This window comes from Maylandia zebra, linkage group LG7, assembly GCF_041146795.1.
Source record: "Maylandia zebra isolate NMK-2024a linkage group LG7, Mzebra_GT3a, whole genome shotgun sequence".
In the NCBI taxonomy this organism is placed as follows: Eukaryota; Metazoa; Chordata; class Actinopteri; order Cichliformes; family Cichlidae; genus Maylandia; species Maylandia zebra.
The window spans coordinates 51,965,782-51,983,117 of NC_135173.1; the positions used below are offsets into that span (position 1 = coordinate 51,965,782).

A 17,336-nucleotide genomic window follows, 5' to 3' on the forward strand; every position below is an offset into this window, starting at 1 on the left:
GGAATGGGGGTGGTGGATCTTGTGACCAACACAGTGTGTATAGAAAGAGCCGTTTGCTTTATTGGAGTTTGAGAGCACAGTGTGAAGTGTTGGTTTTATCCCCAAAAAGGAATAAAAAAAAAAGATTTTACTACAGCACATTTTTGGAATGACACACACACACAAGTCACAGAGGACTTCAGTCACACACAGTCTTTCACACACTAACATGACCGGGACGTGACTGTGATTGCCTGATGGTTTCTCTACACTTGAACACGGCACTCGATGATTCAGAATGATGTACACAGATCACAGCATCTTTAGTTATTTATCTTCTTGTGTTTTTGCTTTGCTTATCTTTTTTTTTTCTTTCAAGTGCACGTGTATGGCACTTGGGAGAAGCGGAGCTCTTCTCATAAGCATAAACATCCTTTTTAAGAACAAAAGGAGCACTGTATATAATACATTTCATAACCATACATGATTCTTACACAAAAATGTTGCAAAACAGGTTTCCAGTCTATCATGGCCATCCTCTCCTCTAAGTCCAAATCTCCCACCTCCCAGCCTCGTGCCCACAGCGAGCCCTCGGGGGTCTGCGGCCCGCCCGTAGATGTCACAGTTTGTGTCAGGCTGCCGTTTGAGGGGAACTCGAGTAGGGAGAGGGCTGAAGAAAACCAATAGATGGCACATACATGAGGAAGAGGAAGGAGCGGCTTGAGAGTAATGGACCATTCAGCTCACACACTCACACACTCGCGCAGCAGCTCCACTCTAAAACAGAAAGCCCAGGGAGCAGACTGGTCATTTCCGTAGTGTCTCCCTGTGATTCTTCCCCTCCTTGGCACCGGTCTACCTGTTGTCTCGCCGCAGCCACAGAATGTCTCCAATAATCCCAATTATAATCTCCCCGAGCAGTAGAGCTCTTTGTAAACCTCGATGACGCTTCAGTTGTCTGTAGTTTGTTCTCAACCCCCTCCCCCCACCCACAATGAGTCTCCCATCAGCCTCTGCGGGTAGCTTCCGTTCGTCTCTCTTTCAGTCTGTAGTAAAGTGGAGTTAGTGTCATGAAGCACAGTTGGAGGTCAGTGTTGGAGGCCCTCCTCCCCTCCGCGGGCCCTAGGTCTTCTCCTCGCGGTCCGTCTTGCGTCTCGAGATGTTTCTGGGTTTTATCTTCAGCGACAGCTCCCAGAGGGCCTCCTCGGCCAGGTGATCGCTGAAGTCGTTGAAGAACGAGACGATGTCTTCGTTGCGCTTCAGCTCATAATGCCTGAGATGAGGAGAGGTAATTCATTACTGAGAAAGCAAAGCAGTCTGTGTGAAGATGACAGCCATGTTTTATGACATTAAAATTTAATGGAGAACAAAGCAGGAACACATTAGCGTTCCTTCCAGTGGCAAACGATGATGACATTTATTGCTGCGATTGATGTGTTCAGTGGCTTCTTATTAAATCATACTTATTCCGATGGACCTACACTTGTTGGAAGCGCCGCATACTGTCCAGAATGTTGAACTGCTGCCAGCGTTTGGAGAAATTGACCTTCCCGTCGATCAGGTCAGGGTTCCCCAGGTGGACGAAGGTCAGGTCCTGGAGGATGAGACCCCTGTGGAGAAGAGTGGAAGGAATAAATGAACCAGTCGTGGGTAGACGCCCATCTCGATGAGTCATGCGCATTTACTCACAAGTACGGGATGCACGGGGGCTCCACTTCAGCCAGTGCAGCTCTGTATGCCCTGAAGGAGGAGGAGCTGTCGATCAGCGTGCAATACTCCTCCAATCCCTGAGGGAGAAGATGTGGGGATGTTTATTAAATTAAATAACAGCTGTGATACCCGAGGAGATTTTTAATTTCTCTTCCTAAATTCGCAATCGTTTCACCTCTGAGGTCTGCTTCTGCCACTCCAACCTCCTGATGGGGGCCGAGTCCAAAGCAGACAGTATTGCCAAGTAGGAGTTGAAGTTATTCAACTTTCTTAAGTGCTGTAATAAAAATAAATATGACTGTTAAATGCTGTTAAACAGGGAAACTCCTGATGATTTGTAAGGTTTGTAAGACTTAAACCAACCTTCATTATCTTAATGAACTTGAGAAGCAGCTTTTCTCTGTCTTGAGCTTTCTCTTGCTGAATTATCAAAGAGCGAACCCTGCAAGGAGACAGAGAGAGACACGGTGGGGTGTCGGCGTTCATTGAGGCGAGATGGTATGAGACGAAAGCCACAGAATTTAATTATAGGGGAGGAGATGTTGAGTTAAGCGTTACAGTGTCTGATGAGGTTTGTGTTTAGTTTTTTTTTGTCATACCAATAGCTCATGTTGTTAAAGTGCTCTGTGAACTGAGTCAGGTTCGGACTCTTCTCCTCATTCTGCTCCTTGGCCCAAAGTAGAACTTCGGGAATCTGAAGGAAAACACAGAGGAGAGCAGAGCACAAAGTTGGGATTGATTATGTGTCAAAGCACAAATGATCGGCAGATCGGTGAAAGATTTAACGCAGCAACGAAGGCACCGTACCTCAATCTTATAAAAAAGTTCAGCGTCGAGAAGTGTGAGCTGATCGGCGATCTCGTGACTGCGAAAGTCGTGAAGAGTTCCAGGCCTGATGAAAAACACACAAATCATTAGATGGAGTCTGAAACTGAAGCGACACAACCTCCTACTTTCCCATCTGTCCCGAAGAGCAAAAAAGCCTTACAAACACAACAACAGTCATCTCGAGGTGCTTTATGCTGTAAGGTAAAGACCCAACAATCAGACAACCACTTTGACCAAACTCTTGGTGACAGCGGGAAGGAAAAACTCCCTTTTAACTGGAAGAAACTGCATTTATGGCAATTGCTATATGTCAAGGCACATCCCCACAGGAAGTGACTAGCAGAGACAAAAGAAAGTCAATGACATTCACATGCCCACAGACAAAAAAACACTACGTGTCATGTGTAGTGGGTGGGTACTAAATGAAACTTTCCTCAACTTCAAGGGGGATAGTTGAAATGGCTGCCAATTAGATCGCAGGATACCAATGATTGACAGGTGACAGGGTGGCAAATATACAACACACACAAAGCAGAACCGCCAAAACTGTAGTTCTAGCATAAAAGATGGATGTAGTGGGTGCTGCTATACGTCGTGTGGATGAGTGGCGTAATGGCAGCCCTCCCTGAACCTGAGTCTGTTTCTGCTGGAGGTTTCTTCCTGTTTAAAGGGAGTTTTTCCTTCCTATTGTCACCAAGTACTTGCTCATAGGGGGTCACCTGATTGTTGTGACTTTCCCCGTATTATTGTAGGGTCTGTACCTTACAATATAAAGCGCCTTCAGGTGCTGTATGAATAAAATAAAACTGAACTGAAGACTGTTGCAGGGTTCCTGGGTTCAACTTTGCCTCAGTGTTACTGCAGAGTCCAGAATCAATGGGTGACCTCACTGCGGCTATGTCCATCATTTATATACAGGCTATGATTCAATTCATTCCAAAACACTTTACAAAACAATTTAAATGGAAACTGTGGTGCACTGTTGTGGCACACAGCTGAGCCACTAACTCGGCCTTTTTAATATAGCGGATTGATACATAGTGCACACATAGCTGCTGATTGGGTAACCCTTTTGATACAGCTACCAAATGAGAGAAAACAAGCCATTGCACAATCTTTCACACCACTTGAGGGACACGTTGTTTAATCCAGAAACCACAGAAAAACTGTGCACCGCTTTCCGATTTTTATTTGTGTCCTTGATCGTCCCCGCCTGGCTTCACTCCTGTTAGCGCTGTCACTGTCCACCTATCCTGTGCCAAACTGTCAGTGCTTCAACCTTCCACTGCTCATTAGAATTCATTTACCTGGACTGTCTGATCATCTTCACTTTCATCACAATTACTAAGCTATTTCTTATATTACCTCAAACTGGTCGACTGATTATTAATTAGTACAGAGAAATTATTTTAATACAGCACCCTGTGTCGATAAAATAGCTGCTTAATGAAGTTAAAATGGAATCTGATATTAAGATACATCTCAGTACACAACGCTTTACTCCCCAAATGTTTAACTGCAGCCATGATATCATCTGGGAATCATTAAATTGGTTTAAGATTCTATGACTGCAGTCTTGTGGTTTCTGATTGCAAGTCTGCCAGGCACTGAATCCAGCCCTGCTTGTTATCCTTAAAGGTACAGAGCTATAAGAGAAGCACTGCATTTTTCCGTCATCCCCATCCCCATGCACGCCTCAAAAAGACTTGACTTGAAACTCCCACAGTACCTTGCAGAGACCCCTCGTGCCGCGAGGGGCTTGAGTGAGTTAGTGTAACGCAGCAGCTTCTTTTGCTCCACCTTATCCAGGATATTCTTGCGGAGCACACGGGCGAGACTGAGTTCGCCATTACACACTAGTGTGAACACCAGGTCCATGAGCTGTTTCAAAATGTCCTCGGTCAGCTCTACCAAGCTGGAAGACACAGAAGGGACGAAAGAAATCTGTCAGCTCAATAAAGCAGTTAAAAGGTAACAAAAGAAGGACAACGGGGAACAATAACTACTCACCACAGCTCATCTACCACACGAACCAGCACAAAGAACGTGTTCTTGCTGACTCGTTTCTTGAAGGTGTCTGGACTATGGCAGAACGTGGTATATGTGCTTTGTGGTTAAGGACAGTGACAACAGTGTTTAATGTGGAATTAAAAAAAGAAAAAGCTTGATACTTCATGATACTTCCAAGAAGTGGCAGATGAATGAATCATCAATTCATCAGGGACTTGTCCCAGTACGGTTCTTACCCAAAATAAGTGAACTATGAATACATAACATGCTTTCCCTTTTAAAAAACAATGCATTTCTTCACTCATTTACTTCAATCAGTTACACTGCTTGTTATATCACTTCTGCATTACTCTGCAACATCACGGTGCAGAGTAAACACACACACCCACATATCTAGCCCTATCCCAACCAGGAGTACATACACAACAGCTTTCTTTAATATTTAAGTATAAGGACAAAGTCAGGAGTGAAGAGCACTTTACAAAAAACTGTCATGGCAACAGCAGTGTACTGTAGGGATACTTACAGATAGATAATGCTCCCACTATTTTGTGTAAGGATTCCTAAATAGAACTGAAGTCATGTTTGCAGATGTTTTTCCAGCTTTGGTGTGGTTTTCCCTTTACAGTCACATTCTTTTCCCTTTATGTAGTAAATAAATTCAAAATAATTTGCTTATTAAACGGCATCAAAGGTATGTTATGTACATTGAAGAAATCAAGAGTCACCTTAGTTCAGACAGGCCACTGAGCCAAGATTTGGATAAAGAACCTTCTACTCAATCAGCTGGCAAATCTTATATGAAGAGTGCTGTTTGCTTTAGCTCGACTTCTGTAACTGCAGAGCTGTAAGCCACTTTGATACCCACCTCCACTTCAGCTTCTCTTGTTTTCCTTGATTCCTGCTCTAAGAGTTGTACTGTGAGGTGAGAATAATGGGTACCTGTCTAGATCACCAAGGTAACTTGTGTGTTCGGCTTTTTGGCTTAAAAATTGACTGTGGGTGCCACATTTTCTCTGTTATTTCAAACAGCATCCTGTAAGTCTACACAAGGAATATGTATACATGCAACCATGAGGTTTGAAGTTACAGCAGTGGAAACCATGCATCGCATTTTTTCCTGGAATTTGCAATACAGAAAATCTTTAATTTCTTGTTATGTTTGGTCCTAATCTGCTGAACAGTCTCCCACACTCTGCTTTTATTAATCAGTGTCCCACTCTGAATGCTGAACTATGGTGCAGGGCGTTTTTGCAGAGTCATTAGCCTCAACACATGGCCAAAATACCTGCAGAGCTCTTAACGGTTTTATTGACAACTGCTCTTTGTCTTTAAAGTTGAGCCAATATTGTAAAGACCTCATCATCATTTCTGACAACCGCCTGAGCCTGAATAATTTGTCAAGTCTTGTTTTATGCAGCTTAGGAGTCCCAGCAAGGTCTGATCAATTTTATCCAAAAGTATAGACGCTTTCATCTCCTTTAGGTTAGATTATTGCAGTTTGTTATACAATTGTTTGTGGAAACAACGTTTACAGAGCACAGCTGGACTAAAATGCAGTGGCCAGACTTCTTTACTAAAACCACACAAAAAGCGAACACTTCACCCCTGTTTTAGCTTCTCTTCAGCTAATTCTAAAACACTAACTTATAATTGTGTTAACTTATATTGTGCTGTGGGTTTGCACCAAAGTACAAAGTGCACACCAAAGTGTATCATCTTTCCCCAGCAATGATGTTTTAATTATTTTATATTTGCTTTTAATTTACCTGTTTTCTATTTTTAATTTTCTTTATTGCTCACTTTTAATCTCCTTGTGCTGCCAGTATCTTACACCTATCACCGTTTCACTTTTATCTCTGTTTGTCTTGTGATGCACTTTATAATTTCGATCTTTCAAAGGTTCTATTTAAATAAAGTTGATTTTTTTTCCTTATGCTGCTGGAATTGCAGCTTCTAGAAGACAGATCAGAAAACTGACCACATAGATTTTATTGGGCATGTATCATCAAGAATTCCTATTTAGTCAATAAGGCTATGAGACGGAGTCAGAGCTGAACACACTGATCTGCCTTTAAGGCTTATGCCTTTAAGTTTAAGAGCTCTGATGTGCAGCAGTTACAGCAGCACAGAGAGCACACAGAGCAGTAATATAAATATATTAACATATTTATATTTCCCCTCTGTGCGCTTGTGTTGAACAAATCATGAAATGTGCAATTTTCTGCAGCATTACTCTCCAGTCTTCAGGACAGTCTTATGATCCATTTTGTGGAGAAAGAGTCAAACAACACGTCAAACATCCCTTTTACAGGAGCCTGAAGCAGAAAGCCTGGGTTAACACACAAAGCTGATAACCACCATTGTGACACTTATGATCTCCCACTGGAGTTTTAGGTTCTGGCAGGCCAGCTAATGCAAAGCAAGCCTCCCCATATCCACCATGCTTAGAAAAAAAACACCTTTTTGAACTCAACCTGGAGCTTTGCTTAAGTTCTGCAGATGTAAGCGAGGATTTTTTTGACTTGTCCTGTCTGAACTCAGAAAACACAACAAAAAAAGTAACTGATTAGACAGTGTAATGGGACCGCTTTATGTCTACATAGACATGCATCATGTGACTACATCACAATGGCATAACAAATACACATTTTCTCTAAAATTCAAAGGCATGTGTGTTTGACACAAGACTGTTTTTGCCTGTTCCCTTTAGCTTTCTGTGAGCCTCAGTGTCTTGTATAAACAATGATCGTCATTAGGCAGTAATCACTGTCATTACCGCGTTGCTAATTAATTCCTGCAGTAAAAACAATGGAGCTGTGACTAACTTATTATCAGATATTCCACTGATGATATGCTCAATCAGTTGATTAACTGTCTAGTCATTAAGACATCGGGACAAAATGCAGCTTATCAAAATTTCCCCGAGTAGGTTTGCAGTGACACAAGTCTGCAACACACATGATTAAGAACGATTTATTAAAGCATCTCCTAATTTGTCCAAATAATAAGTTTGGCCATATAAAGTTAATGATGAAACACTGCAGAAGTAATGTGTTTAGTCTTCAGTGGAGTGCTAAATATTAAGTCCAATCCATGTGATGTCTAAAATCCATCCATCCATCCTCTTCCACTTGTCTAGTTTAGGGTTGGAGGAGGTGGGCTGGACCCTGTCCGAGGTACCACAGGGCTGGACAGGTCGCTAATTTGTCGCAGGAGCAACACAAAGAGACGGACAACCATTCTCACTCACATTCACTCCTAGGGCCAATTTAGAATCACTAGTTAACCTGAGAGAACCCACACTGCCCCTAATGTCTCAGTTTTTTTAATCATTAAAAATAATAATAACAATTAATAAAAAATAAAGAAATAAAATATAGGAAAAAAAGTATGAATATAATTTAAGTGAAAGCTCTAAAACGAGCAAGCAGGATGAACAAGGGTCTCCTTGGTAAATAAGGATTAAAGTGAGAGAAAGAGCACTCTGTCAACAACAACAACCAAACAAAAAAAAAGGTCAGAGTGACATGTAGAGTTATTTGAAAAGGATATCTGTAGTGTAGCTTCTTAATGAGGTCCTCTGGGGTTATAAAAGTCCTATATGTAGTCAGAAAGGCTTCACAGTACAAAACGAGATCTGTCGGGCAAGAACAGAGGGAAAAAGGCAGCGTGTTTCAGTCGATGTGCAGCCAGTGTTTTCAGTTACTTAATTCAAGCTGACAGCACATCAAACGTGAAGGGCTGACACGCTGCAAAAAACTGAACCGCAAAGAGACAGAAAGCTATTTAAAACACCGTTCAGAGGAAAAATAATAACACAGCAGTCGAATTTAAACAAGTACACATAAATCTGTCTTTGACTCTAATGTAAATGCACAGCTGTCAAAGCTGGCAAAACAAATCTGTGCCAGTGACCCAGAAGCACAGTGACACACTGCACAACATAACGACTGCGATGCTTTGCGTGTGCTGTACTGTACCTTTGCGGTCTGTTTCTGTAGCGTGGACTAATAGGATGTCCCCTGATCCGGCGCGGACGTCGGGGCCGTCGTCATTCTGCGAATATTAAGTAGCGGGCGAGGTGCGGCAGAGAAATACGGAGAGGTGGGTGAGAGTGAAAGGAGGAGGAGGAGGAGAAGAAGAAAAGAGTGGTTAGACTTGGGATGGAGTGATGCAGTCTAGCCCAAAATGAAGCACGCACATTTCCTTCCCCCTCCCCGACCCCTCCTGTCCTGCACCAGCTCCCTAACTGATGACGGAGAAAAAGTCTAGATCTGTGCGTGACAAAGATCGCCTCTGCTGCGATATTTCTTGCACGACACCTCTAAATCTCAGCAAAGCTTTACACCTTTCCTCCTTACATTTCTGATCGCTCCCCGTCTCCTTTTTTAAAGCATTGCTGTCACACTGGCCCTAACCTTGCAGAGTGGCGAACAGCATTTTCACACATCTGTATCTCTGTATCTAACCCTCACACTGCACCACACAGGACAAAGGAGGAGGATGGAGCAGCAGCAGAGCAGTCAATTTTTAGATCTGCAGTTTTGGAGATTGAACTCCAGAGGGCAGCCACGGCTGCTCTCGGGATCTGATTTCACATCTGAATGACTCACGGCGACCTTTTACCCTGAGCTGGACTAACAGGATGAAGCGTGCTTTGTACGCTGGTGCTGCTGCACACTTCTGTTGTCGGTGGATTTCTAAAAACAGCACACAGGCCTCAAACAGCTGTCCCCTTACTTCTTGTTTTAGTGTTATCCTGCTCATGATCTCCTTGTGGTCTATGAGGGCGAGCTCGTCCACATCTTCTTCATCGCTCCCAGCTGAATCAGTTGCCTTTTGCCTTCTGAAAAACCACACACACACACACGCGCACGCGCACGCGCACACACACACACACACACACACACACACACACACACACACACCCATCATCAAACATGTTCAAAATTCACACTGTGTGCAAGAGTGGAAACAACTGATCATTTTGCAAAACATTATATTTCACAGTTGTGCTAACTAGCTCATCAAATGTGAAGAACATCCTTTCTGCAATACCTTTCCTTATCCTCTTTGTTATTGGTGGATGGCATCTGAGGGGTGGGGTCTTGAAGGACATCATCAGCCGCGATTGTGTCCTATTTGTGGAAAGGGGAGAAAAATAAATAATTAAATGAGCATCTGTAACATCATCACTGATGAATGACCCCCAAGCAGCAACAGGAGGCTGCGTGGCTGTTGATGGCATCAGAGGGACCACTAGGACCTCATGCAACATGTTGGCAGAGCAGAAATGGTGAATGGTTTATCTCAAGGTTTACAAAGGATGTTGTCCCCATTAGTGCTGATGCAGATAAGGTGTAATGAGCTGGGGGGGTCAAATAATGAAGCTTTCCTTCGTTGTGAGTAAGGAAAAACCCGACAGATGATACCCAAACCAGAACAACACCACAGGGTAGAAGCACCAAATGTAGAACCACAAACACAACCACACTTCCATACATCATCCTAATCCTTTGTTCTCTCTCTTTCTCACCTCACCCCAACATGCCTTAAAATCCCAAATGCACAAGCTGCCCCAAGGGAATACAAACACCACTGTACACGCACGCACATACACTTGTCGCACATGCACAGGTGCACAACAACTGTTATGAGAAGTGTTACTGGAAACCATTGAGAATCCCTCAGCAGCGACATGTTAGGTGTTAGATTTGAACATGGTTAAACGCTTGTTACAGTTAAAGCGCAGCCAGTGAGAGAGAGAGAGAGAGGGGGGGGGGGGGGGGGGGGGGGGGGGGGGGGGGGCAATCAGCAGCCAGGCATTCATAACAACATACACAACATGGACATCTTTTTTTTCCCCCCACAGACACCAGCCGGAGCACACGAGTCCCTTGCAGGCAAAACCCTGTGAACCTCAAGTCATGCTCAGTCAGGTTTGGCCATGTTCACATTCCATCTCTTCGCCATCGCTCCAGGAGGTGAATCAATAAAAGCTGCTCGGCGCGCAACAGATGTGAGGCTGACATCTGCCGACCGTCGCTCGAAATCCCTCCAATTGATTCATACCCCTGAAGTGATGGGGATGTGCAAATGGAATTGACCTTTCACCTCCCCACCCCGTGCCGGTCAGCTACTTACTCCGAGGGAGTGAGGCAGCTCCCCATTGGCCTGGCTGGATGAGTACAAGTTGACATACTCCCCCTCCCCGCCCTCGTCGTTCGCGCTCTCGCTCTATGGGAAGAGAGGAGGGACACAAACCGAGGTGTGAGGGCGGCAGAGAGTGTTTGCTAAGGGTGGAGCAGACGCCGAGTGAGAATGTGTGGCTAAGGAGGAGAGATAGCAGTCTAGTCGAGGTCTGGCGCTCTACAGAGTGATGTGCCTTCTAGTTCTGCTTACTTGTGACCACCAGGTGGCGCTGGAGTGCGTTAGATACAAACAGGTAATAATATTTACTGGCAAGAAGAACATGCAGTGCAACATGCTCCGCTGGGATTCTTTTAAGGACCAATAATCAGACAGCTTGTGAGCAGTGATAATGACAACAAGATACCACTAAGAAAATGAGTCACTGCGTTATTATTATATGAGCAACAATACTGTACGCCAAACAGCTGTGATCTAATACCAATCTGCCAGGGGAAGGGATCCAGCATCACATTTTCCCCCCCTTTTAAATCTGTTTCACAGAGCTGGTTCAAAAGTATTCCTGCTTGAGCTTCCAACATCTGTCCTTTTTTTGTACGCTCACCGCTGAGGTGTGGAGAGAGTCAGTGAGAGAAGACTCAGAAGGAAGACAGACAGCCATAGAACCCACTGAGCCAGCCAGGGAACCGTTGGGCCCGCCCCCGCTGCCATCCAGAATGGTGGCATTGGTCAAGGCAACCTGGTCCAAGCTCTGTGATTGGTGGAAAAGAATGAAAGCAAGAAAGAAGACAAAACAAAATGAAAAGGAAAAAAAAAGAAGAAAAAGACAGGTCTAAGAGATCAGAAAGAAGGAGGCAGAGCAGGTAGAAAAAGATTCTGCACAAAGGGAAAAAGACAGCGAGGGAGGGGGGCGTGTTCACCTCATACCTCCAAAACTTCCATTAGCCTTTGACTATGGGAGTGATGTGCCTGAACATGAATTGCGCGCGCACACACACACACACACACACACACACACACACACACACACACACACACACACACACACACACACACACACACACACACACACACACCTAAACTAAATACAACATAAACATTTCCAGAGGGGTAACATGGAAGCTATAAAAAAAGGGCTTGGCTTAACAAGGACACGGATAAGCCAGCATCAGCTCTCAGTGTGCATCTATGTTTCAACAAGCGATGTCTAAATGTTTGGTGGTTCATGTGGCCACTAAATAGATGCCTGGCAGCAGGGAGGGAGCAGTAACTTGTTCTAACATGTTGCACATAGCAGCCCTGTCTCAGCATACCAGCACAGAGTGGTGCAAACACATAGATCACTGGCAAACACGCAGACAAATGAAATGGCACGCTCATGCACAGCCGAACAGAAACCGGAACCGAAGAATCTCATTCTTCTTTTACTTTGCAACGCAAATCTCGAAAATCCTCCCAAATCTGTGAAATTCCTCTCCGCTCCTTTAACACGTCATCCCTCTCGACATATGCAAAGCTGCTTTCCTGGAAGGCGCCCCCCCCCCTTGACATTCCCCCAAAAACCATCATGCCCTGACGATTTGAGGAATGCAAACATTCCACAGAAACTGGCAAATGGGAGATGTGGAAGTGTGCATGTGTTTAGGAGAGAGAAAGGCGCTCCCAGCACGGAGGTGAGAGGGACAGGGTTAGTAGTCGAGAGGCTTCACGGTGGAGGGTGAAGTAGGAGTGGAAGGAAGAGCAGTCGAAATGGAGGGAATGTGTTTTCCATCAGATCCATCTGCTGCTGCATTCCATTGGAGATACCCTGAGGGAGAGCCACACCATGTCTCAGCGTGCCTCACACACTGAGGGATCACCATGGGTCAACTCTCCAAAAAATACTGAGCGGAAGGCTGTGACACACATCCCAAATCTACTACAAAGTGCTTACTTGAACACAGCACTGATTAGCCTCAAGCTAACCCTTAAAGAAGAAGCTGATGGTTGAAATGAAACAAAAAAAGACCTGACACACTCTCATGTGATGTTCCAATGGGCTGCTTTGTACCTACAACTCAATAACTGAGGCACACTGAAAAGAAGAAAAGGATCAAATACAACCGGTAGAGGAAGGCTTTGCACACAAACTCACAAGCTTTGCTAGCAAGAAGCTGCACTCAACTATAACAAATTACTCCACAGACTCATTACCACGCAAAGCACACAATAATAAACAATATATATATTTTTTAAAGCAACAACAAAAATCACACAGTTAAAACAAATGCACGCATGGATGGGTGGAGCAGCAAATCTAACTGCACAGCAAACAAATCACAAACGCCTGAGGGTGTAGTCAGGAACGTCAATGGTGCAGGCGTAGATGGACAAGACTGTATTTACATATGAAGCACACACACAGGGTCAAGCTACCCCTGGACACAGCACCCAGCCAGAGTGGAGAATGGAGAGTTCAAATGCACGGGGTGAAGGAGGGAAGGGAAGGGGGGGGGAGACTTACCGTGGGTGTGGTCATGGACGCCTGGCCAATCAGGTAGGAGTTAGAAACCGATATGCTGAGGCCCAGCCCAGAGCCCGCCTCCTCCATTGCCGCCACAGACGGCTGGAGGTGGCAGGAGAGAGAGGAGGAGGAGGAAGAAGAAGGGGAAGAGGAGTGGGAGGCCTGAGAGGGAAACGAAGACAAAGAAAGAAAGAAAGAAAGAAAGAAAGAAAGAAAGAAAGAAAGAAAGAAAGAAAGAAAGAAAGAAAGAAAGAAAGAAAGAAAGAAAGAGTGAGAATAAGACGGGGTTGAGGAGAGGTGCAGATGTGGGTGTTAAAAGAGAAAAAGAGAAGAGGGGACAGTTGATTACACTAGGAAGCGAGACTGTATTAGAGCAGATTTAATCAAAGGTCAGCAGTGGAGCAGTGAAGTTAAGTGGTAAAAGCGTAGGAGGTTTTTCTAGTACAGCTGAGAAGCATCAGCTCATTGGCTGCAGATGGAAATACAAGAGAAGGGAAAATGTGTCTGATTTTGAATCTTCTCTATTGTGTTTTCCTGGAAAATCTTAATTACTGCAGCACATGTGACGTGTTCAGGTTACACGCATTTATATTGACTCTGACAGCCCACTACACCTTTTGATGTCCTGAGCTTTAAGAGCTTTACAGAAACCAGGCTAGCTGCAACACGCTCTAAACAGAGCCAATATGATCCGCTCTAGTTTTTTTTTTTTTTCCCCCCCCACCCATTTCCTTATCCACACAGCGGCTAAATTGACTTTTTTTTTTTGCAAAGCCCTGTAAAGTTGCCAAAGCGTGTAAGCCTGGAACATGGGTTTATGGAGGAGGCAAACAGGCTTAGTCCACTGGGCCACGAGCTCATCAAGTCCAAAACACGAGGCCAGATTAGGCCTAGGGGGCAGGAAGGCGGAGATGAGCGCGGCCCGACTGTATGCTCAGACAAAAGAGTGATAAAAATAAAAGTTGGGCGCCTGGCTCAAAAATACACAGGGTCGATGGCAGAAAGGGGACAGCGGATGAAGGTAGTGGGTCTGGGTAGGCAGCCATTCAGCCACAAAGTCTCTCTTTGTGAATTTGTTCTGTACCCCGGAGAAGCATGTCATCTGCTTACTGTCCACAAATGCGCAGTCATATTTGTGGACAAAAGACGATTGTGTTTCTGGAAATGTGGCAAAATGTGGATCATCTACCGTGAACACAAAATATTTATAAAGCTCTCTAGTGGTGATCGTTAAACATTTTAAAAAGTCACATTAAAGGCCCCCAAAAAACCCTTGTTTTAAAAATCAAAACATTTTCACCACTACATAAAAATGAAGGCGCCAAAAACTCAGCTGATCTGCTTCACTAGGACTGCGTGTTCCCCACCTCATAACTGCCATTAAACTACAATCCAAAAGCTGTTAAAGTGTGACTGGTGCACAAAAAGCCCCTCAATTTAAAGTGGTTAGAGAAGCACAGAGAAAATAACTAAGATCACATGGAAAGTAACCAATAATGTTCCAGGTTTGGTAGTATATAATGAGCTAGTGTGAGAACGCATTGCTTGATAGCAGTGTGCCCTTCTTTTGCTGTGACTTATCCTGGTGTGTGTCTCCTCCACTCTCTCCCCACTGACTCATTGTCAGACGGTTGTCTCAATTAACCCAGACGCCGACCCAGATTAAGATAAGTGGTCTGGATCTGATAAAGGCCGGTCTTATCTCCAACTAACAACCAAACACCTCCACGTATGTGCAGATGTCTGCTGCGGTTACAGAAATGGAGAGAGAAGAAAGAGAGGGAGTCGAATAGGTGAGGGAGATAACAAGAGAAGAGGAGGCTTGAGAGAAAATTGATGAGGATTACCGCTGGAATGCACTTGCAGCTACTCTTTGCTTCCTGCCGGCAGGGACCACCGCCGCTGCAGACGGCTTGTTTGTATTCTTCACACGGGCTCGCAACGCTTTTTAGTAATTTAAGGTGTCATTTCATAAATTGCAGTTTCATCAACGAACACTTCACAGCTTCAAAGTTTTGCTCTAAACGGAACTGAATGATTCCAGGAATTTAAATTACAGCTTTGCTCACTCGGCCCAAATGAGCAAACCCGGCTATTTTATCTGCTTCAGGCCTTGAGAATTTATGAAATGTGGCGAAATATTAAAGGAGCTCGAGGTCGCGGCCCTTTGAAGTAGAGATGTCTCTTACCAGTTGTCTTTGCTTTGGTGGCAAAGCCGGGGGCTGCACCGGCTCGTGCACTGAGTCGGTGCTGCTGAAGGAGTCGTTGAAGCCGTAGACCTCCTGGAAGCGCTTGTTGCGCTGTTCATAGATGCTTTCGCTCTGCGGCATCTGGTAGAAGACAGAGGGCTGTGGCTCCGAGTAGTCTTCCACAAACTGCATGTATTGAAGGACTGGAGGAAAGAGATTGATTCGATTAGGAAACGTGTTGTTTATTTTGCGTAAGGTTCCAACTTTAAGAAAAAATAGTTATTATTATTCTCTGGCTCTCTTCCAAAGTGCGTCTTTTGTCTCATCTTCCTCTCCCCAACCAGTCACAGCAGCTGGCTGCCCCACCATAGGCCTCTTTCTGCTTGAGGTTCCTTCCTGTTAAAACAGAGTTTTTCCTTCCAGCTGTTGCCAAGAGCGTTCTCATAGGGGGTCATTTGACTGTTGTGATTTTCTCTGTATTACTGTAAAGTAATACAATTTGAAATTAACCTTGACGTCTATAACAAGTGTAAATAATCAGTATTGCTCATGCAAGATGGGAGATATAAAATACAGGAGATCTAAAAAGGAAAAAAAAACGTAAGCGTGTCACAGCGAAGTGTTGGGCAACCACACAATAACATTTTTCATTAAACTCCGTCTGCGTGGTTAACACCCTGGTGATTCAGACATTTTGCTAAAAATGTTCTAAAGCCCATGAATGCATCACTATGACATCATCAGTTATTTTCCTGGGTTTGACAAAGCTCCTCGAATGACACAAACCTTATTATATAGTGATTCTCACTGGGTTAACAGTAGTGTGCATATACTGCACTTTACATCAACCAGGACTCTGGAATGTGATTAAAAAAGCAGGAAGGGCAGTCTGCTGCTGGGAATGACATAATACAGTAGCATGAGAGGAAGTGATGTAGCAGTCGGGCGAGGAAGTGACCATCCACTGCCCTCTGTGCCCCTGGAGCCGAACCCATTGTAGCACATCCTGGTGTTCACTTCCTGCCTCTATTCACAGAGGAATATTTCCTTGACATAAACCGCGGTGCAACAAGTGGATGACAAAGTGCACTGAGCGTCCTTTTCCAAATCTCAACTTCAGTCTTTAACCTTTAATCTTACTTTACTCATTTAAAGGTCGTCCTTCTTTCTAGACCTAACAGCTGCATCGTAATGTCTCCTGCCCCTTTTCTCCCCCCCTCACTTACTGTGTTTGCTTTTCTTTTCTGGCAGTGGCGGTGGGCTGGAGGGGACATCTGCATTCTCACTGGCAACGTACTGGGAAACAAACACGCCCCCATTTGTTTGGGGCATGGGTGAGATGGGTGTGAAAAGGGGGAACGGTGGCGTTGGATGAAGTTCCTCTTCCGACAGGTTGTCGTACTGCGAGGGGAATCGCTCGTACAGCACCCTGGAACCACTGTCGGAGAAGGACGACGTTTGGGTGCTGCGCCGCTTCTTCATTGGCAGGGCAGGGGGTGCGCTGATGCGGGAGGACTGATTGGGCTGGGGGGCCCAGTAATCTTGGTGCTGGGGTGGGGGAGCGCTGAAGCGTGGATGCGAGGGGTGCTGTCCAGGAACGGGGGAAGAGGACTCGCTGTGAGACTCGGGCAGGGGGCTGAGGCACCCCCCAACTGGTATTGGGGGCAAGTTTTCCCCAGCTGACAAGTCCTGGTGGAGGAAGTCATAATCTGGGTCGTAGTGATCTGTGTTGTCTGCAAAGATAAAGAGAAGATGATTTTTATTTACATTACATTTTATTTTTTTTATTTAGTTCTTCATATTTCATCAACAACTAGTGTTGAAAATATTAAGGAACCCACCCCCTTTAGTCAATTATAATAGCAGGAGCTAACACAGCATAATTACCTCACAGTTGAACTTTTGACTGTTTTTTTTACTTTTCTGTCAACTATTTGTGCAAAAAAAAAAGCACATATTTTTCC

General features: G+C 44.6%; 1 protein-coding gene across 12 annotated transcripts in view; it reads right to left on the reverse strand.

The window, feature by feature from the left end:
- Nucleotides 1–38: 38 nt before the first annotated feature.
- rapgef1b (Rap guanine nucleotide exchange factor (GEF) 1b) overlaps nucleotides 39–17,336 on the reverse strand; it is a 45,248-nt gene continuing 27,950 nt past the window's right edge. For 5 of the 12 annotated variants that reach the window (XM_076886640.1, XM_076886642.1, XM_076886645.1 and 2 more), the window contains 18 exons: nucleotides 16,599–17,105; nucleotides 15,373–15,575; nucleotides 13,184–13,345; nucleotides 11,285–11,431; nucleotides 10,675–10,767; nucleotides 9,589–9,668; nucleotides 9,271–9,376; nucleotides 8,511–8,586; nucleotides 8,079–8,167; nucleotides 4,528–4,616; nucleotides 4,247–4,432; nucleotides 2,497–2,581; nucleotides 2,289–2,383; nucleotides 2,053–2,131; nucleotides 1,865–1,966; nucleotides 1,669–1,766; nucleotides 1,461–1,589; nucleotides 39–1,252 (listed from right to left, as the gene is read on the reverse strand). In XM_076886640.1, coding sequence (XP_076742755.1) covers nucleotides 1,102–1,252; nucleotides 1,461–1,589; nucleotides 1,669–1,766; nucleotides 1,865–1,966; nucleotides 2,053–2,131; nucleotides 2,289–2,383; nucleotides 2,497–2,581; nucleotides 4,247–4,432; nucleotides 4,528–4,616; nucleotides 8,079–8,167; nucleotides 8,511–8,586; nucleotides 9,271–9,376; nucleotides 9,589–9,668; nucleotides 10,675–10,767; nucleotides 11,285–11,431; nucleotides 13,184–13,345; nucleotides 15,373–15,575; nucleotides 16,599–17,105 — 2,477 coding nt within the window. In that variant the 3' untranslated portion in view covers nucleotides 39–1,101. The remainder of the gene's footprint in view (nucleotides 1,253–1,460; nucleotides 1,590–1,668; nucleotides 1,767–1,864; nucleotides 1,967–2,052; nucleotides 2,132–2,288; nucleotides 2,384–2,496; nucleotides 2,582–4,246; nucleotides 4,433–4,527; nucleotides 4,617–8,078; nucleotides 8,168–8,510; nucleotides 8,587–9,270; nucleotides 9,377–9,588; nucleotides 9,669–10,674; nucleotides 10,768–11,284; nucleotides 11,432–13,183; nucleotides 13,346–15,372; nucleotides 15,576–16,598; nucleotides 17,106–17,336) is intronic. The other 7 variants (XM_076886648.1, XM_076886651.1, XM_076886643.1 and 4 more) reach the window with 6 other exon arrangements.